Genomic DNA, 21,165 nt, shown 5'->3' with positions numbered 1-21,165 from the left:
AGCACGCAGCATTTCCAACCGGGCCGTGACCGCTCAGACCCATGAAACCGGTGACGAGGCGGAAGGATTTCGGCAAGTCGTCACCACAAAGGTCTAACAGAGACAGCCCTAAGCCCTGCAACTACTAAGGACAGCAGGCACGAGGAAACCCACCGCCCCTGCAGCGTGCTGGCAGAATCTATGCACGCACACATTTCCACTGTGAGTGCAAAACAGCCCCTGCACCTACTGGCCTTTTGCCAGATCCACTGCCTTCTCCCTAACGGACTCGGGTATTGCATATCTGTTAAAGCTAGGCAGTATGTCCTAAAATGATGACATTTCATTTTAATTGAAATCAAACATGCTCTTCCACTAGGGAATCAGAAAGTAAACCAAATTTTAATAGGAATTCACAGAAGTACAGAAGAGTATTTTTCTCCCTCCTATATTATCTTTCCATGGAAATCCGAGAACAAATATCTTTGAGGCAATAGATGAAACTTTTTCTTAGTTAAACTGTACTGAAATTTGTGAAGTTATATCAAGTATTAATTTTGTTTCTTTGTTTCTGTGGAAATGAGACTGTACTGGATACATGTTTACTAAACAGCACTATTTATGATAAACTTCACAATATTTATCTATAGACTTAGCCTCTAAAATAAAGCCCATTGGTAAAGGGAGTCTAAGTCTACTCTAGAATAACTTTGTGAATATTGTTGTTCTGGAAGAAGAGTGCTATTTTTTATATTTGTTTTATATACTGTAAAAACTAGTTCAGATAAACCAAAGAGAGACATCTCTTTTCCATAAAGAAGCATCCCTTCACAATGTGATTTTGGCACAACCGTTCATCTTTAGAGTCACATTCTGGCTTACTCCAAACAACGTTTCCTACTTACATAAATCCTAACACACTCCCTCAGAATTTCCCTCCAAACTCTCAAGCCATCAGTTCCAAAACAGGTCGTATGTGGGCAGGGAAGAAAGGCGAAAGCACAATTTGTGTTTCTGTGGGCAGGCTGGACATAACGAGACTGCCCAGGAGCTGCAAAAGGTCAGGCTTCTGCCAGCAGAGAGGCTGCAGCTGGTGGGGCATTGGTATTGCAGCAATCATGATCTCTCGATTTTCTGCGCTTCAGAGAAGTGCTGTGGACGCTGCTGAGTGCTAGTAATATAGCTGGACGTGACTGCACCAGAGATCCTGTTGGTCAAACAAGGAGATTACCCATCTCTAAAACATCTTCCTACGCTGGACAAGGCAACACACACCGACTACCCCCTAAGCTGGTTACACTGGCAGACCGTACCTTCAGCTACTTCTTGCCAAGATGAAACCGTTTTGCGGAAAGAAACGGTTCCAAGTCAATTAAAAGCTCAATTGCTACTTGTTAGAAAATACATTGCGTAGCTCACAACTGTAATGCTGAGCACACGCTCAGAACCTCAGTTCGCAAAGATTACTAAAAATTAGGTTTGTTGGTTTTTTTTTTCCCATCTGTACCTTCCTCTCCGGAAAACACAAAATCCTATGATATTCCTACTGATTTGGCCAGTCCATGATATCCACATTTTGCATTGTATTTCTGTCATGCACATTTTTCAGTCCTCAGACCTCATATTGCAGTGCAGATCTCTCGTGACAGCAAACGTGAGCACAGAATTTCAGTCATTATGAATTTCTTTAGCGACAGTGTTTTCTGAAACTACTGACAAAGCAGCACCGACCTGTACAACCTCCTCTGATCAGAGTGTGCTGGACTCTTCCACGCTCCGTTAGACTTGAGGAAGAGGTATAAAATCCTCAGCTTAAAAGATGTAGGGGCCAGACCTTGACAATCAATTCTTTGTTATTAAGAAACACATTGATAAATATACAAAGAAAACCAATACATCCAACTTCAAAAATAAAGAGCAGAATAATGTTGAGGGGAAAATCTGACAAAGAAACGCCAACTGTAGAGTGCTGAAGTGTCACAAAGCTTATAATGAAGTGCTGGAGGTACAGGTGATGGAAGCGGTGTGTCCTTGCTCTCCCGACAGCCACGTGCTTTTCTCGCTGGCTCACAGACTTCTCAGCTGAGATCCAGATACTGTTTTAGCTGTTTTAAGACTTAATTAATCCCATCAAAGTCAGCAGTAAAACTATACAATTTTTTAACCAGATGTCTCATAGGACTTGGACACATCCCTCAGGACGTATCACGCAGTCCTGCCCTCACTTCCAGGAAAGCCTTGCTGCTGACAGCGTCTTCTGTTGAAATGGGTGTTTTTGAAGTGGGCAGCTGTTGTGACAAAAGGACAGGGGACAGGACACGCCAAACCCTCCGGAAAACATCAGTAAAAGCATTTTGATCAGTTTAAAGCCATTACCCCTTGTCCTATCGCTACATACCCTTGTACAAAGTCCCCGTTTAGAACTCGCCCAACCTGAATCCTGACACATCTCAAACATCGAGGGTGTTAGACTGTCACCCAAAAAAGACCAGTAGTAACTTTTTCACAGGCGTTTGTTATGTAGCCTAAAGATACACGCCACTAACATCTCTGGCTGGAACAAACACTTCTAAGTTTTCTTCTTGGAACTGCGCTGCGATACCCGGAATTTGTTTTGGTGAAGGGTCCCTAAATTTACTACTGCTAGCTCGCGGACACTTCCATGGACTATCGGCACGGTCGCACCCAAGTGGTGAGTTCATATACAGTGCAGCTTCACAGAGCACAGGCGGGGCATCCTGGCATTGGGCTATTTTAGAGAGACTCATCGGGTCTTACCTTCTTATTTCTGACCTTGTGAAAGCTATTGACTCGCTTTTCTACTCTGGTGGTTTCGCACTCAATATCTGAAACGCTATTAAGAATAAAGTGAAGTGTAATATTTTATAGATGTGTGTGGCCTACAGTCCTCTGCCCATTTTCAGTCTCAAACAGCAAGTAAGTGAAGGGTGCAAGGTGTTATCTCTGGGCAGAACACAGATTTGTTCTCAATTCGGTGTCAAAAATACCCAGTTTTTGAAAATTACCTCTCACTACACATTGCTTAAAGCATAGCCAAGCAAAGACAGCCAACACCCATGGAAGGAGTCATTGGCAATAATATTGTGGTTGCAGCCTCGTTCCTTTAAAAATGACTCACCAGAAAAGAAGCTCAGAAAAGACCTCTGTCTTAATTATTGTCCTGGCCCCAACATGGCTCTTTTTATCTGCTTGTGCAGAGCCGTCACGCAAGCCGCTTGCTGAGCAGCAGAGCCTGCAGCCTTCTCCACCGCCCTGCCGGGAGGGAAACAGCCCTGCTGCGGGGCAAGATGCGGGCTGGCCGAGGGCCCGCTGAGCCCCGAGGCTGAGCACGGCCAGGCAAGCCCTGGGAGAAGCAGCCCCTGGTAGACATGCCAGCACGGAGAGCCAGGCAGCGGCAGCCATTCCATCACCACCGCTTGTGGTGTTGGACAGGAGAGCATCAACACTGCGGCTGCAGCCAGCTTCTTCAGCGCACATTTTTGACGCATGCATTAATTACTTTGTCACATGGCATTTTTTCCAGAGGGTCCCTGCCCGGTCCCATGCACAGAGGGGATCGCGTTCACTGAGCAAACGGCCATGCAGCCGCTTGTTTTGTCGCTGTCATTTGGTGCGTGGCTCTAGGACTCGTTAATGGCACCGTATGCAGGCTGTGCATGCCACGCCGCCAGAATTAGCAATTTCCACACGGGTTCTTCCATGGCATCAGTTATTGTAGCAACACAGCACCTCGTAATGTTGATTTATTTTCAAAATACTCAGATAAAATTTCTAAAGAGGTTATCTGCAAATCCATAAAGAGTATGCATGAACATGTGCACACTCGACTTTTTCACGGGTTTACGGTAAGACCACATTTTGATAGATTTTTATAGGAAGGAAACCGGGCACAATCTTAGCCCCAAACAGGAACAAAATGCAGTCTAGTACTTTGCTATCCTGCTATTAAATCTACAGACAGGGTGAAAAAAATTCTTTGGAGACAACAGACACATTCAGGAACCTGAAGACATGAATTTTTGTCCAATGCTCATATTCGTAACACTGCTTACCGGGTGAAGAGAGCACTTCAGCTAGCGTTGCGTGGTTCCAAATCACTCCACGTGCCTTCTGAGGTGGTAAAAGGCCCAACTGCCAGCAGCTCCTCTTGGTCCGCAGCAACATCTGCACTTGTGAATTGTCCATAGAAAATTCTGTGGCACACTGAAACAGAACATATGGGGACAGTATAAACTACAGTGGATTAAAATCGCAAATAAATAATACTGGGGCCAGTATGGCAGTTGTGTTATTCCTTTTCCATTTTCATTTAAAAACAAAACCCCATAGCCCATTATTAACCGTAGCTTCTGCATTAATTTTCAGTCTGCCAACCTAGTGTACTCCAGAAAGACAGGGTCTTGTTACAGAAACTAGCTTCACCTTGTGTTACTGTGTGAGAAGTCTTACGTGTCACCGTAAATTTACATTTTGTGGTTTATGAATATTCCACTGTTGCGAGGTGAATAATTATATTTACCTCTATTTTCCTGAAAGTAGTGTATTTTTATGTTACTTTAATACCAGCATTGCTTCAGTTCTTGCTAATGTTAAAAATGGATTTAATTATGACTTGATTAATCCAGAACTAAAACAAGGCTGATACCCGAACAGGCCAGGCACAAATCAGGTGTCATTTACATCCCTAATCATTACATTAACAATTTCTTTCTTCTGAAACACTGAAATGACACGCCCGGTGTAATCGGACGGAGAGCAGCAGCAGCAAGGCCAGGAAATGCCGTCAGCTCAAGCAGGGATGTGCTGCACCGAAAACAGCGAAGCGCGGCAGGAGAAACGACGCCAGCGAAGCGCTGGGAAGCGAGGAGCCGGGCTGGACAGCCTGCACACCGTGCCAGGCCCGTGGCGGGGAACGGACGTCGCCCGAACCGGGGCTGACGAGGCCCCGTCTTCCCCGGTCCAACCTCTGCTAATGCGCCGTTTCTTCAGCGGTGTCTGGGGATTCCGGACGTGATATTGGGTTAAATAATTAAATAACGCCTGGGCTCTCCCCTCGGGCTCGTACTGATTTTTTTTTCCCCTTCAGTTTTCCCTGCATTGATTCACTTTGAGGGAAAAAAAATAAATAAATCCGCATTTTAACAAAAAGCAATTTGGCACTGGCCCTGTCTTTTCCTCGCACCGTGTGTAGCACAATAAGACCACTGCTGGTGCCAAGGGAACAACATCTCACAGATAAAACAACTTTAATAACAGAGGGAAAATGGTTGTGCTTTGAGGCCTGCCGAGCGCCCTGACACCCAGCTCCGGGCACAGCGAGCGAGGAGCCCTGCCACCAAAACCCTCCCTCTCCCCGGGTCTGCGTCCCTGGCACCGCACCTCGGCGTCGCCAGCAGCCAGGGCCCGCTTCGCTCCAGGGCTTTGCAGCCTTTCCCCCTCTCGAAGCCACGCACGACCCTCGAGGGGCTCATCCTGCCCCAGCAGCTACCCACGGCCTGGGCACAGCCCCGGCGGGCAGGCTGCGGGCTGGGAGCCGAGGAGAGCCAGTCCCCTCGCGGCATGGCTGCAGCAGGCCCCTGAGGGGCCGCTGCCTGAGGGGAAGGCCTGTCCCCCATCCCGGGCCCGGCTCCAGCCAGCCCAAGGCCCCTGCCTGCAGCAAGGCTTCCCGGGAGGCCTCAGGCCTCGCTCACGTACTGACCTTTGTCTGGGGACAGCTGCGTAGCGGTGGAGCTGCGGCTGCCGTCACCCTGCTCTGCCCACCCCTTGGGGCCGTGGGATGGCGCCGATCCTCTGCGTCGGGGCTGTGGGGCTGCGCCCATCGTCTGCGTTGGGGGCCGTGGGGACTGCGCCCATCGTCTGCGTCGGGGCCGTGGGGCTGCGCCCATCGTCTGCGTCGGGGCTGTGGGACTGCGCCCATCGTCTGCGTCGGGGCTGTGGGCCTGCGCCCATCATCTGCGTTGGGGCCATGGGACTGCACCCTTCGTCTGTGTTTGGGGCTGTGGGACTGCGCCCATCGTCTGCATTGGGGCCGTGGGACTGCGCCCATCGTCTGCATCAGGGCCGTGGGTGCTGCGCCCATCGTCTGCGTCGGGGCTGTGGGACTGGGCCCATCGTCTGCGTCGGGGCGTGGGGCTGTGCCCATCGTCTGTGTTCGGGGCTGTGGGACTTTGTGCCCCTCGTCCTGCGTCGGGGCTGTGGGGCTGCGTCCTGCCTGTGTCTGCCCACAGCTCCCAGCTTGCCTTCACTCACGAGGACGCTGCACTTGCTGCTTTTCACACCTACTCTCCGTCTACGTGGTGTCCGAAGAACCACCCACTGCAGGGAGCGCGACGAAACGCGCAGCCAGGCCCGGCGGCTGCCAGCGGTTTCGTTCAGGAACAGTTCCAGACTCATGGCCTTGCCGAACTCTTTCTCCGACCATCGAGGCAGCCGCTGAAGACAAACTGAAGCCGATACGCTCAAAGCAGTAACTCCTGTTGGCTGCGTACGCTGTCCCTCAGATGTCTCCATCAGCACCCTGAGGTCCCCACATTATCTGTGCCTTGACGACTTCTGGCACCTAAAGCACCCTGGTGTGCCGGTATTGTCTGAGAGACCATCGCAGCTCTGTGAATGCAGGCCCCACGCAGCGTCGCCCATCTTAGGCACCCCCGACACCACGCGCCGAGGCCTTGTGAACGGCCCCCTTCCTCCAAGCGTCATGGCTGCGGCAGAAGAGACAGAGCCCTCGCGGCGGCGGATGCCACCTCCTCCCGGGAGGACGCCTGCGCCCTTCTTCCCTCCAGGCAGGACGCGCAGCAGCTTTGCAAAGCCATTCCGAAACGGGCGCTGGGTGCAGGCAAAGTGACGGGCAGCTCGTGCCCGAGGAAGAAGTGCAGGCAGGGCCTCCTCGACCCACCCGCACGGTGCGACGGAGCTGTCACCCGAGGCACCAAACCTGGCGCTGTGCTGAGCACCCACCGGGAACAGCAGGCATTAGGGACGCTGCTCGGGACTCCAGCTCGACGGCAGGCGGGCCGGGGCTCAGCTGGCGGTGCGACGAGCGAGTGAGGGCTCTCTCTGAAGCGTTGCTTCCCGTCAGCGGTGGGGTGCTGGTGCTCTGGGGGCTCCTGAGGGAGGGCTCTGTTGGAGCGGGGTCTGCAGGACCAAACCCAGCCTCTGGCTGCAGAGCAAGTCCCCCCCTCACCCCAAGCAGGCATCCTCACTCCCGTGTAACGCAGCCGCAGGAGAACCTCCATGTTGGCAGGGCACCGCCCTCCCAGGCAGCCATCTTAGCGCCTTTGCCCCTCACTCGGCTTTCAGGCCGGTGGAAGATGGCGGCATTCACATCCCGGGGGGGGGGAAACATTCCACGCCGACCCCCGGGCGGGCAGGGGGACGCCAGCCCCCGGAGCACTGCCAAGCCGTTGGCGTTTCCTCGGTCGAGACTGATCAGGTAATTTTGTGCGACACAATATGGCCGCCCTCCGCAAAGGCCTGTATCTTTGAAGTCCTTTCTGCTTTCCTCTCGCCGTTTCACCGCGGGTACAGACGACCGGCGCGCCTCATCCCAGACCCTCCCTGAGCATCGCGCCGTGGGCGCACGGTGCATGGTGGAAGGTGACACTTTCCAGCCCAGGAGAGGCTCAGGAGGACGACGTGGATCAGCGCGAACCAGGCCTGGGGTCTGGGCAGCTGGCGGCGTTACCGGGGGGCGGTGGTGTGGCTGGCACCCCCCGGCAGGGCTCACCGTGACACGGTAGCGCGGTGCCACGTTCCCCGGGGTGCCCTCCCCGGGGCCAGGACATCCCCCCGGGTCCCCCGGGTGCCTTCGCAACCCCTGGTTCCAAACGGTTGATGTTTACGGCACCCCTACTTCTCCATTTTTTAGCTTTGTGCTTTCCTCGCTAGGCCCCGCGGGCGCCAGGAACCCCTCGCTCCCCGCAGCGGGTCCCTCCCCGCCCTGGCTGCGGGGTACGAAATGGCGCCCGCAGCTCTCCCGCCACAGCCCCCCCCCCACCCCCCCCCCCCCCCACCTCCGCTCGCTGCTGGGCCGAACCCCGCACGGGCCTGGGCCCCGCCGTCCCTCCCGTCCTCCCCTCCGTGCCCTTCCCCGGCCACTTCTGCATTTCGGTTTTTAGGAACTCTTTGTGCGCCGCCAGAAATGTGCACATCGCGTTAAAATAATAATAATAATAATGATAATGATAATAATAATGACAGACACCCCCCCCACGCCGGGCAGATGGCAGCGTCCAGCAGCCTGCAAAACCCCCTTGCCGGGGTCCTGTGCGGGGGGGGGCAATGAAGGACTAATGAGGGGGCAATGAGGGGGGCAATGCAGGGGCGATGAGGGGGGTAACTAGAGGGGTGTGATGAGGGGGGCAGTGAGAGTGGCAATGAGGGGGGCGATGTGGGGGGCAGTGAGGGGGGGCAGCGAGGGGGGTAAGGCAGGAGGCAATGAAGGGGGTGATGAGGGGGGCGATGAGGGGGACAGTGAGGGGGGCAATGAGGGAGTAATGAGGGGGGCAATGCAGGGGGGCGATGAGAGGGGGCAATGGGCAATGAGGGGGGCGATGAGGGGGGCAGTGAGGGGGCAGTGAGGGGGGGCAGCTAGGGGGGTAAGGCAGGAGGCAATGAAGGGGGTGATGAGGGAGCAATGAGGGGGGCAGTGAGGGGGGCAATGCGGGGGCAGCGAGGGGGGGCAGCGAGGGGGGTAAGGCAGGAGGCAATGAGGGGGGTGATGAGGGGGGCGATGAGGGGGGCAGTGAGGGGGGCAATGCGGGGGGGAGCGAGGGGGGCAGCGAGGGGGGTAAGGCAGGAGGTGATGAGGGGGGCGATGAGGGGGGCGATGAGGGGAGCAGTGAAGGAAGGGGGCGATGAGGGGGGTGATGAGGGGGGCGATGAGGGGGGCGATGCGTGACCCCCCCGTGCCAGGCGGAGCGCTGCCCCCGGGCCGGGCGCGGCCAGGCGGGGCGGGCGGGGAGCGGCGCGGCCGGTCCGGCGGGCCCCTCCATCTTGTGGGCCCCGCGGCGCGGCGTCCCGCCCGCCTCCCTCCCGCCCTCGTCATTGTCTGCGAGCGGCGGCGCGGCGGCGGCGCGGCGGCGCTTATAAGGCGGCGGGCATTGCCCGGATGTGAGCGGCTGGCGATGTGGCTGCCCGGGAAAGATGCTATTATCCGCGTCTCCGCGGGGGAGGCCGTGGTGGTGAGGAGGAGGAGGAGGAGAGCAGCGCTGTAAACTTGGGACAAGTTTGGGACGGGCGGCTCCGCGCTCTGCGCGGGGGGGGGCTGCCTTTTTTTTTAATTTTTTATTTTTTTAATTTTTTTTTTCCCCCCTAAGGAAGGACAGCGGGAAAGTCCCGGGCCGCACGGCGCTCGCAGTTTGTCAGTCACCATGTGTCTGTAAAAACAATAGAGGGAAAAGTTGTCGACCTTCTTTTTTTCTCGCCTTTTTTTTTTTTTTTTTCTCTCTTCTTTTTGCCTTTTTTGTTTTTCCTTCGTTTTTCTTTTCCCCCCCTCTCCCCCCCGGCTGGCTGGCGGGGAGCTGGTGGCGGGCGGGCGGCGTCAGGGCCCCCCCATCCCGACCAAGCCAGGTGCGGGGCGCCCGCAGAGCCGGACTGACACGCACAGTACTTTTTGTGTTCTGGAGGGTCACACACGTGTGAGATAATAAAGCACTTGGCAGAGATTCCTTTTTTTTTTTTTTATATATATTTTGTTTTTATTTTTGTTCCTTTTTTTTCCCCCCTTGGATATATTGTGAACATATTTGTGGCCATTTAAGGTAAAGTTACAATTTGCTGTTAGAGTAACTTGTCTGTGTTTTTGTTTTTTTTAAAAAAATTGTCGATCCCAATGTGTTATTTAAAAAAAAAAAACCGGTGAAAGTTGCTGGATGTGTAAATGCAGAGCAGACCGCGCGTGTGCACACGCCGTTGCTCGTGTCTCCGAGCCCGCGGGGTGCCCAGATCCGCGTGGGTACGTACACCCGCGGTGGGTGCACGCGTGAGACCCGCGCCGAGCCCGCTCGCTCGCCGCCCGCTTTCCTACCGGAAAATCGCAGCCGAGCTGGTTTTTGGGGAGCGCGTCGGGCCTGCCACGGCGAAATGTAAAATAAAAAAAAGGCTTTAACGTGCTTGCGGGGGGAGGGGGCCGCTGGCGGCGGCCCCAGAAACTTGGGCGTAAGGCGAGCCCAGGGGCTGATTTTGCAAAGTTTGCGGCAACGCTCTCTGTAAAGCGAAAAACCTCGGGTTTGGGATTTAGCTGTAGGCGCGGGGGGGGGGGCGGTCACAAACCAAAACAAAGCGGAATAAAAACAACAAAATAAAAAAAGGACTGGATAATACAAGGGGGGGGGGAGAAAAAAAAAATACCGTTCCTCTTGGCAGAGTCCCCGCGTCACGTGCGTTTGCGGCCTCGTATAAACTCGCTTTGCCATGTGTGTGCGTGAGCCGGGGGGATTCAGAGCCCCGTCCCCGCAGCGGCTGCCGGGTGCGTGGGGGCTGCGGGGGGCTCCCCGGCCTGGCCTCCCCCCCTCTTCCCTCCCCGGGCGCTCGCAGGGAGCCGAGGGCTCCGCACAGGCCCGAGCCACCCCGGGGGGGGGGGGGGGTATTAACACCCCCCCCCCCCCCCCTTCGCAAATTAGAAATCGGGGCTAATTGGCAAGGGCTGCTCGCTGCTTCCCTCTCGGCCCCTCCACCCCCGCCCCGTCCCCCCGCCCCGGCGCCTCCGTAGCCTGCGACTTCGCATCTCGCTCTCTTCTTTTATTTTTTTTTTTTTCCTTTTTTGTTTTTTTTTCCCCCTTTTTCCTCCCCCCCCCCCGCTGCCGTTACCGCTGCTTGCCGTCGCTGCTTCTAAACGCTACTTCGCGTGGAAGAAGGAGAAGGGAAAAAGTTGGGAGCGGCTGGCTGTAGTTTCTCCTGCGGGAGCCTCATTCATCCCTCGCTGAACCTCCTGTTGCATAAAATGATGCTCCGGCAGCCGGGCTTTTGCTTCTCTTTCCTCCTCCGGATCTGGGTTTAGAGTGGATGTTACCGGGTTTCGATCGCCTCTTTGGAAATACAATATCGCTGCCTTTTTTTTTTTCTTGTTGTTGTTGCTGTTTTTGCTGCCCCTCCATCTTTTTTTCCCTCCCTTCTTCTCAACTACCCACCCCCCCGACTCCCACCCCCCTGAAAAAATCCGCTTCTCTTTCCTGCAAGGCTCGGGACTGGGTTTCTGATTGCGGTTATTTCCATGTTTCTAGGTTTGTGTGATTTTGCTAAAATGCATCACCAACAGCGAATGGCTGCCTTAGGGACGGACAAAGAACTGAGTGATTTACTGGATTTCAGTGCGGTAAGAAACAACGGTGGAAATTAACAACAGCTGTAAAAAAATATCTTCTAGCTGATCTGTTAAACTAAACAACAAAAAAAAAAAACCAAACCCAAAAAAAAACCAAACCGACAAAACCAAAACAAAACTGTGATCTGAGTACATTGGGCAATTTTTAATCAGCAGCTAGAACCATGGTAAATATATTTTTGCTTTAAAAAAACAAAACCAAAAATTTGCGTCTTCTTTTTTATTATTTCTTATTGTGTGTGATGGGCGATGCAATCGTGTTCGCAGCTTATTTTAATGTCTTGGATGTCTCAAATGATTCGTACAAAAAGAGACGCCCCTAAAACCGAACATTTCTCATCATTAGTTAATAACAATATCTAGCACTTTTATTGTGCTTTACGTTTTATAGCATTGTTGGCACATGAACTAATTAATTGCTTATTAGTTGCTTATATTCTGTTTTCAGTTCTTCCCTTGTTTCATTTTTTGGCACAGGGAAAGTGCAAAGAAATCCATGACTGTCTCAGTTTTAAAGTTTTCACTGAAATCTCATCTGGCTTCTGCTGTCATTAAAACTGCTCCAATCTTTTCCGAAGCCCCCCAGCTAGATGGTGCTTTTATTTAAAAAAAAAAAAAGAAAAAGAAAGGAGGGGGAGGGGGGGGGGAAAGTACTTTTTGTCTCTCTGGGCTGCTCCTGACCGGGCTGGTGTGGAGGCCAAACGTTAATCCGGACGTGTGCACTTGTCTAGTTTTGTCAGGCTCCCCCTCCCCTCCCAGCCCCTTCCTTCCTCTCCCCATCCCCTCCCTTCCCCCCAATATGTCAGGAGTCTTGCTCTGTCCCGTTAGCTAGTTATTTTCCGGGGAGAATCGGTTTGCGGTGAGATGCATGTATGTTCCCAAAGACCAGCAACACCCCGCAAAAACCCTACCCCCCCCCCCCCCCCCCCCCCCCCCCCCCCCCACCGTGGTGTAACTGGGGCTGCTCCAGGCTCGGCTTTGGAGGGATGGCTTGGGGAAGTTTGGCCAGGAAACGTAGCCCGAGGCAGCTTTGCAGCCCCCTCTTTGCTTGTTGCACTTTTTCCATTTGTTCCTTCGCTTTTTGCAGGCTCTGACTCAGGGAAGGTGCGTATTATCCACTAGACACGTCGAAGAAGAGAGAAACCAATTAGGGTCGAAATAAATGCTAGGGAGAGAGAGAGGGAGCGAGAGAGAGGGAGAGAGAGGGGGAGAGGGAGAGAGCCTTGCTTCAAAGTGCTCTCGTGTTAGAGACGAAATGAGAATTTAGGGCAGGTGGCACTTTGCGTTATTGTTCTTATCTGGGCTCACCTATGACAGCCAAATCCTAGAGCGGGATGGAAATGGACATCGCTACATTTATGGCCAAGGTTTTGACAAAAAAACCAAAACTTTTTTCGCCTTTGTCAGCGTGAGAGTTGGAGAGGGGAGCGAGCCCCGCTTCCCAGCCGGGGTAGCACTGCTGGGGACGGGGATCGCTCGGGCTCCTCGGGAAGCGAATATTGTTTGGGGAGCTAATGAGCCTAATAAACCCGCGGAGGGGGTGGTGAGGGGCTGGGGGGGGGCCGCCAGGAATATCGACTGGTTTTCCGGGCTGGGGGGGACGATGCTTCGCGGGAGACAAACTGTTAACGGAGTTCACAGCGAATGTGGAAGGAACTTTTGACTCGCAGCGGACTCGGGAATCTCTTGTTTTCCAGTAGTAATGCCTCTTTGTTTTTTCTAGATGTTTTCACCTCCTGTGAGCAGTGGGAAAAATGGACCAACTTCCTTGGCAAGTGGACATTTCACTGGCTCAAGTATGTACAATTTTTGTTTTGTATGTAGTCAGAATGTTGTTAGTTATTTATCCGTAGGCATTACCTTTGTTGTGGTTCTGCTAATCTCTTCTGGGGAGCAGATTCATTCAGATTTGAGCGGAATTATTCCTGAGCGCTGGCTATGATTATTGCTGTTGTCATTATGATTTTCACAAGATTGGGACTTTTCCCACAGTATTTCCATACATTTATCTTTTTTTTTTAAAAAAAAAAACAACCCAAACCCCGAACTGCTCCTCTGTATAATTGTTCAAGGTGAGCTGGTTTAAATCTTTCTCATTTTTAAATTGAGCACTGGAGATTTTTATTTACGATTTCAGATGCTATCTTTTGTATGTCAGAAATGATAATCAAAACATCTTGCACGAGAATTAATTTTGTCAGTGAGAACTGAAGGCTGCTTGAATTAAATAAATAAACAAGCAAGTATCGGAGTATAAACACCAACCTCTTCCGGGAAAAGAACTCGTCAGTGTTAGAGATCACTGTTTGCTGATGGAATATTTTTTGGTGAATTAAAATCTTGAGGCTGGTTTCTTTTCCTGGTGAAAATTAAGGCATTTTATTTCTAAGTATTTGACTGCTTTTGAAGAGTCCCTGAAATTTAACTGGAGGATTTGTTTGTTTGTATGTTTGTTTATTTGGCTGTAGTAGTACTAGATGGGCAGCTTCTGCGTTCCATAAAAACAGGAGTCCTGGTTGGTGACAAAAGCAGTGTCAGAGCTCTTTGCGGTAGAACATGTGTGTACAATAATTGTCTGGCAACTGAAGTTTTTATATAGAGGCTTTTATGTGCTTGACAAATTAGGAGTAAAACTAGCAAAGATGCTTAAGCGTTTGCAATGCTTACTCTTCCACTGAGTTTGTTCAAGAGGGCTCCCTGCCTGGAGGATGTGGTGCTTTGGGCAGGGTGCAAATGCATCTCCGGGTAGAGAGCTGCGGTGTTTTAAAAGCCCAGGCAGTTACACATACCAACACACTGTACGTAGTATTGTTACACACAGAGAGTACTGTTCTAAATCAGACGGTAAATCTGGACGAGGCTTCCCTGCAAACTGCCGGTGGATCTCTGGATATAACCACGTCATTGCGTATAGTTTTGTGCCTGGTGTTTGCAATTTGTGCTTAATTAAAGGCACCTCTTCTCTGTGTTCAGCATAGCCATTTTTGTTAAATGCACCGGTATGTCAATTAACTTTTTATTTCCAAAGAAGGACTTCCTAATTTGAAGGTAGTCTGAACTACACATTTTTAAGATACTAGATCAAATTATTATTATTATACAATTATTAAGCACTCATTTTGTGAATTTTATTCTATTTAGACTTTGAAAATAATGACAACATATTTTTGTTTTTTTTCTTCAAAAATTTGGTTATATTGTGGGCGTAGTGACTTGGAGAATTTTACTGTTAGGTTTGAAAAACTTTCCAAACATGATGTGCCTTATCTCTCACAAGCTAAAGATTTTAATCCTGTTTTTTGTCGTCTTCTGAATTACGTGATTTTGGTAACTGATTTAACTGAATGCATAATAGTCACTGTATTTGTTTTCACTGGAGAGAAGCAGAGTGTTTGTGCCAGACAAATCAATTTGTCGTGCTTATATACCAGTCAATGCAGCAACTAACACTTGGTCTAACAGCAGTTGACTGGGTAGTTATATCTAATAAATGCATCGTAAACCTCAGCTATGGAGTCGTTTTGGTCGGAAATGCCACAGGACAGCAGCTCTGAACAGTGAGTGAAATCGAGGGGTTACATTGCTTTTGGTTTGTCTCTAAATCTGAAGGCATCAAAGTAACTTTGACGCGTCGTTTTAGACATGCAAAGAATTTAATGAGCTGAAGTGAGTGATATTAAGACACAGACCATTCAAAATAGCACCTGAACTCTCCCACACTGTAGCAAAGTGTGAATGCTTGAATGCCTCGGATGGCGGAGGGTGAAGGAACGCGTACCGTACGTTGGGAGCTTGTTTGCACAATGGCACGCGGCACAGGGTACGCTCTGCTGGGGGAAATCATTCTGAATTTGCTACGTAAATAGCTGTCGCTTGGTTATCAGTGATCAGTGATTACAACAAAGTTGTCGGAAGCTGGGTGGCGGTGGGTTGCCCTGGCCGGCGCTGGGTGCGAGGGTGGGCGCGTGGCCCGGGGACGGCGGTGCGTGGAGGGGAAGCGTGGCGGTTGGTTGCCCGGGCTCTTGCTGGCCAGCTGGCTGTGTGCGGGGTCGCAGTGAGCCAGGGCTCCAGGAGTCCGGGGCTAGGATGGTAGCGCCCGGACAGCTGCTGCCAGAGACGTTTCCTATGGCTGCATGGAAAGATTAAAGATAGCGCCATTAATAATACATGAACACAGTTTATTATTCTGATTATGCATATTGATAATAGGGAATTTTCGCAATCCAAAGGCAGCCTCTTCTTCCTCCTGGACAGATGCCTTTCTGAAGTTCGAGCTGACCTTCTCTCAATGGTCCTCTTTCAAAAATTATATTTACTGAGATGGGAAACCACTGATGTCATTCCTCTGCATTAACCGGAAACTTCTCTTGGGGGGGGGGGGAAGACCCCAAAGCAAACTAATGCCAAGCAGTGAAGTGAAACTAACTGTACTTTAGGAAGCCTGGTAATATTTCATGCTTAAAGTCATCTTAATAGCTTTTTACTCCTCTAATAGATGATGCTCTATTGTGATTTGTAATGTGTGAACGAAAATAGAGTAAAGCCACATTTCCTTTTAATCTTTCATTTCACAAACATGGCTTCTTACCACGTAAAGAAATGGTGAGGGCTGCGAGGGGGAAAGGAATGTAACCTGAGCCACAGCCGTGACATTCCCATGGAGCATTTTTCACATGAAAGGCTTTTGTCAACCCAGTAAAGGACCAGGAGTTTTTGTTTGATGTTTGCAGGTGTTCAGCAGAGAGCACTAAAACAATTCAGCCATGCTGGTTTAGAGACTCTGACCTTAACAGGGGGAATGGGTGAAGACTGATATTATTTTTAAGAAAACTCCCCTGCAGTTACCTCAAATTTATATTGTATTTGTAAAGTGATTTAATACCTGTTACTTGATTTGAACAATACACATCCATTAGAATTCAGTGGGATTTTTCTTTTTTTTCCCTTCCTTTTTTTTTATTTATTTTTTTTAGGACAGTTGACAAAATAAAATTAATTTTCCCGGATCTTCTAGAATTTTCTGAACAGTTTACCTTAGCTTCTGCGGTGAAAGTTTGTTGTAATCTAAGTGTGAGCCACTGTAAAATAAGAGGAAGATGATGATCGCTGGTGCTTGATTTTGGGAATGGATCTTGAAGCAGTTTTTCAGCAATGGTGATGCTAAAGAATTTGCTAGGTCTGTCACATTTGGCGTGTTTCAGTTTTCGAACTGTTAATCAAAGCCCACATCTTCCTGACTATGTTCAATTTCTGCTGCTTCTATTTTAAGGGTTTAATTTTACCTAAGTTTTCAAGCATCTGTTATAGATTGCCCACTATGTATATGTTTGAATATTGTGTGGGTGTGAGTAGCAGCAGAATAACCAAATTCCTACGACTGGCCATTCCTATTGCACACACAAAAAAAATCAGTCTAAAACCTTTGCTAGCACAGACATCACTGAATAAAGCTAAGTCAGTTTAAAGGATTTAAAGACTTGCTTTTAATTTTGCCATTAGTTTGATTAGGGCTTGTCCTGCATTAGAATAACAGCGATGACAAATTAATACATCTTTAGGGAATCACAAATTCAGCTTGGTTTTGAAGTCCTTTTTTGCCTTTGAATGTCTCTGTGAGTAAATTGCAACCAAATCCGGCTTTTTAAGTACAGTTCATTTCTGGAGTGTGGCCTTCTGGGAAAGGTGCATAATTATGCTATTATTGGTTGATGATCAGAAAAACTGGATTCAATACCACCTTGGGAACACTTTGGTAGCTGCTCGGGGTAGGCACACCTCAGGGTGCGCGCTCAGGTACCGTGAGTGTGTGCTGGGGAAGGATGCGCCCTTTACCGGGGGGGATTTTGGACGAATCTGATTTGTTTTGGGGTTATAATGCAGAACTGCTATTCAAAAGAAAAAAAAAAAAAGAGATTTTAAGCATATGGATCAGAAAAGGAGTTTTAATAATGAAGGAGACGTGGAGCAGTAGGTGCATAGCTGTTGCAGTCGCAGCGGTGCCTCTGAAGGGTAGTCCTTTTTTCCAGTGGTGTATGTCAGAAAAGACAGAAAATGATGCTGGAGCGTGGGTGTTGGCTTTGCCTGCGTGTCGCACCACGCTCCTCTGTTTGCCAGGCGGCATTCCAGGTCTGCCGCGCGCTGGCACGGCACCTCCGAGCCCCAGACCCTCCGGCCCCTCGCCCGGCCCCGCTCGGGCGCTGCCAGCCCGTGGCTCTGCTTCGGAACACTCCTCTCTTGGTTCGCCCGTTGGAAAACGCTTGCTACGTAGGTACACAAAGGCAACTGCTTCCATATTTTTCATCCCTAATGTTTCGTAATTATGATTAAGAAGAAGAAGAATGCTAGTTGCCTCCCATCCTTCCAGCTATGTTTACTTGCGAAGCGTTCGATCCTCCTCCCCTCCGAGTCCTGTTAAAGAGCGCGCTGTGGGGCCAGAAAAAGACCCACGCTATGGTATTTGAATTGGCCTGAGACGTCGTAGTGCATACTTGGAGGAGCTAAATATTTAGTTACAAAGAAGAGAGGTGGCTTCGGAGTTTGCATCTTGCTCGCAGTGGCAAACTGAGTGTATCCTGCAGAGGATGTTCCAGAGGCACAGCCACCTACAATCACTCATTTATATTTAAATCTGGAAGCTAAGATATTTTTTAAAAAAAAAAAAGTAAAAAAAAAAGTGAATTTCTTTGATTTCTGAGCTTGAAGAAAACTAGCCTTATTAAATGAAGAGGCTCTAAGCAAGTATTCTGCAAAAAGGTTGCATTGGATCTAAGAGAACTGTATGTGAAACAGTTCAGTCACGCCGGTTGGGTGCTGTAGCTTTTCTTAAAAATACTTTTTGTTGTAATCATTGCATGTCTACCTTGTCAAGACTCCTGAATGTCTTTAATAATTCAAAAACATCCACATTAGCTGTCGGAGAGACTGAAATGCTTGGGGGCCAGTTGCAGCCAAATGTCACTTGGAGGAGACGTTTGTGCCTGCCGTTGCCAAATTCAGCAGGAACAGAAATGATGGTTTAGATCATTCCGTGGATACGAGGTATCTGCGAACAAAGTGTATCTGTTAAACCAGCGGACTTGGGTCCGACTTGGAATTGAGTAGGAGTACAGAGCTTGTGTAACGTGTTCACTAAGGGATGGGGGGGGGGAAAAAAGGCATTTGGGAGCGTGTGAGGTACGATTTGGCTGCTTCCCCCTAGATCTGTGCTCGTACCACTCCCAAATTCATATTGATTCTTGTCATAGGCAAACGCAGCTCCCATTGACTGAATTCCCAGGAAGCATTAAATAGACACAAATAATTGTCAGCCTGTGCATCTTGTGAACACCAGGTCACACGAATTCTAATCTTTCACCACTTCGACTTGTTTTTTGGCTTCTGCAGAAAGAACATGAGATTTAATTTATTATTTTGGGGTTTTTTCCTCCCATGATTTAAACCGTTACTGAATTTGGAATGGCTTTGATATTTTACTTACCTAGTAAGTGTAAGGATTTAAGCACACGCTCTGGGATCCCAGGAATGTTGCGAATGAACTGCTTGACATTTTTTGACAAGATCAGCAAATATCTTTACCATACTATTGTAAAGAGCAAATCACTTAAATAACAGATGAACAACTAAGTCACATAAACGTATACAATAGAACTATGTAATGAAAGTTTATGCTGTTAATTGCTCGAATCTCTCTTAAATGCACAGAAACGTGGAGCACTAAAAGCTGTCATATAAACAGTTTTGTTCAGAGTTTAAAATTATTCCCTTTTTTTTTTTTCATCCGCTATGATAAACAAAGTCGTTTTGTAAGCTTTACAGATCAAACATTTACTTCTAATGGTAAACTACATTTTGTATCTGGAAATTTGTGTCTTTGCAAGGCCCAGAAAAAGAGTAGAGCCCTGGTGGCCCCAGGCCTGTGGTTTTCAGTGTTTGATATCAGGATGTTATTTAGATCGGTTCCCATAAGCCAAGATAACAGATCTGCAATTGTTTAATAAGGAACAGGGGGTGTGTGTGTAATGATTTAAAGATCTTTTACCAACATTTTCCTAGATAAAGGATACCAGGGAGGTGGACATAATCAAAGTAGAACGAAAAAGGAATAGAAATTACATTTCAAGAAGTGGAAATGATTTTTTTTCCTTACGTCCTGCATCGGAGGCAGATGGTTGTTGTGGAGCTTATGCAGTGCAGCCTTGCGAAAGTCAGGGGCCCGCATCTCCTCGGGCTGCTCGTCGCCGGCCGAGGAGAGCCTGCCGCAGGGCGCTTCGGGTCAGCCCTGCGAACCGCTTTGTGCCGGTGCCCGTTCCCTACGGCAGGACCCAGCGAGCTGCCGAGGCACGGCTCGCTGCGCTCTGGCTGGCGCAGGCTGGGTGAGACGGGTCCCCCAGCCAGACCACGCTGTCCTTGCTGGGACACGTTCCTAGCGCAGGTACGCCCGGCGTGCGGTCATCGGAGAGAAGAGCCGGCGTAGCCTGGGAGTGTTTTACATGTCCTGCTGAAGGTGTAGGCATATAAAATGAATATACATGTGACAGTATGTGCCATCTGCCAGTGTCTGTAGATAGTCCGTAGAGTTCCTCTCGCACCTCGGAAGACAGGAGGAATAATGACAGTCACAATGAGTCCCTTGAATAATTTAATTTGGTGTTATTTATTCTGTGCTATTAATTGCTAAGTAAAAGTCACTACCAAATTTCCTGATCTGCCTTTATGCAAGCCCATCAGTCTGAGGCCATGAGATGTTGAGGAGCCTGCACTTTTTTTGTCTCCTGGGAGGTATCGTGTGCCTGGTGGGATCTAGCCCAGCTGCCGAGATCTGCCTCTTGCCACGTGTGCTGTCCAGAGGTTTTCAAACCTGTGACTTTGGGGTCTGCGCCTCGCCACAAATCCATGGTCTTGTAACACGAGATTTTCTTCTTTAACCTGTTTGCAGTGAAAGCTTTCTGCCTGGTGCTGCTTGGCAAAGCAGAGGGGTGGTGGTGACCAAGTTCTTAGATCATTTTTCTAATGTTTTCAAAGGCTGTTGTGTAATTTCTTTTCTTAGCAAACTTACAGGAATAGGAAAAGCATTGAGAAAGGTTGGCATATTTACTCTCTCTGCCAAGGTAAACACTAGTGCAGTTGATCTGCATATCAAACAAGCAGGTGTATTTAAAGATGGGTTTGTCTTGGTGGATTGCAGCGGTGAGGAGGTGTTCCATGCGAAGGTGCAGTAACAGCATTGTTCGTGTGAGAGCTATTGTGACAGTCACCGTTTAACGCTGTCTTTCAAGACTACTATTGGTAGTAATGACAATACGTAGCTGCTATCTATTGTTGCTTGTGCTGGGTATTGATCTATTTTGGAAACAACGCTTCACACGCGCTGCTGTATTTGCAGAGTACTCTCATGGAATTTGTCTAATCCCCTACGACTTGATTTGTTGAATATAATGATTTTCTTTTCACCTGGTGAAAAGGCTTCCGAGGTTAAGACAACGTGTCTGGCGCTTGGCGGTGCCTTCTGCTCCGCGGGCTCGGCGGGGTGCCGGGGAGGGGTGCCGGGCGCTGCGCCGGCGTGGTCGGGAGCTGCTCGCTCCTCTCCTCGCTGAAAGCCCGCTCACGCTTCCAGCTGGGCCTGGCAGCTGGGCTTCGTTTCCTTCCTTCGGGGTTTTACTCGATATCTGCGTCGGCGCGTAAGTCGCCAACACGGGAAGGGACACCGACGGCCCCGGTGCCGCCCGTGGCACCCGGCTTCGTCGTGGGTGTGGGGGGGTGTACAGCGCCCGGCTTCGTCACGTCTGCGCACGGTGAGCTGCAGAAGGTGGTCTTGGGGCTGATGCAGAAGGGGCCCTTCC

The 21,165-nt window shown here is 49.8% G+C and overlaps 1 protein-coding gene across 12 annotated transcripts in view; it reads left to right on the top strand.

Annotated features, from left to right (window-relative positions):
• The first annotated feature begins 9,694 nt into the window (after window positions 1-9,694).
• LOC142358965 (transcription factor 4) overlaps window positions 9,695-21,165 on the top strand; it is a 245,759-nt gene continuing 234,288 nt past the window's right edge. For 2 of the 12 annotated variants that reach the window (XM_075411864.1, XM_075411856.1), the window contains exons 1-3: window positions 10,416-10,471; window positions 11,226-11,317; window positions 13,050-13,122. In XM_075411864.1, the coding sequence (XP_075267979.1) occupies window positions 10,417-10,471; window positions 11,226-11,317; window positions 13,050-13,122 (220 nt within the window). In that variant the 5' untranslated portion in view covers window position 10,416. Of the gene's footprint in view, window positions 9,765-10,412; window positions 10,472-10,820; window positions 11,018-11,225; window positions 11,318-12,404; window positions 12,431-12,583; window positions 12,694-13,049; window positions 13,123-21,165 lie in introns of those variants that run through there. The other 10 variants (XM_075411866.1, XM_075411863.1, XM_075411862.1 and 7 more) reach the window with 9 other exon arrangements.

Source organism: Opisthocomus hoazin, chromosome Z, assembly GCF_030867145.1.
Source record: "Opisthocomus hoazin isolate bOpiHoa1 chromosome Z, bOpiHoa1.hap1, whole genome shotgun sequence".
Lineage (NCBI taxonomy): Eukaryota > Metazoa > Chordata > Aves > Opisthocomiformes > Opisthocomidae > Opisthocomus > Opisthocomus hoazin.
Note: the sequence above shows the minus strand (reverse complement) of the source record. Positions and strands in the feature narration are given on the sequence as shown.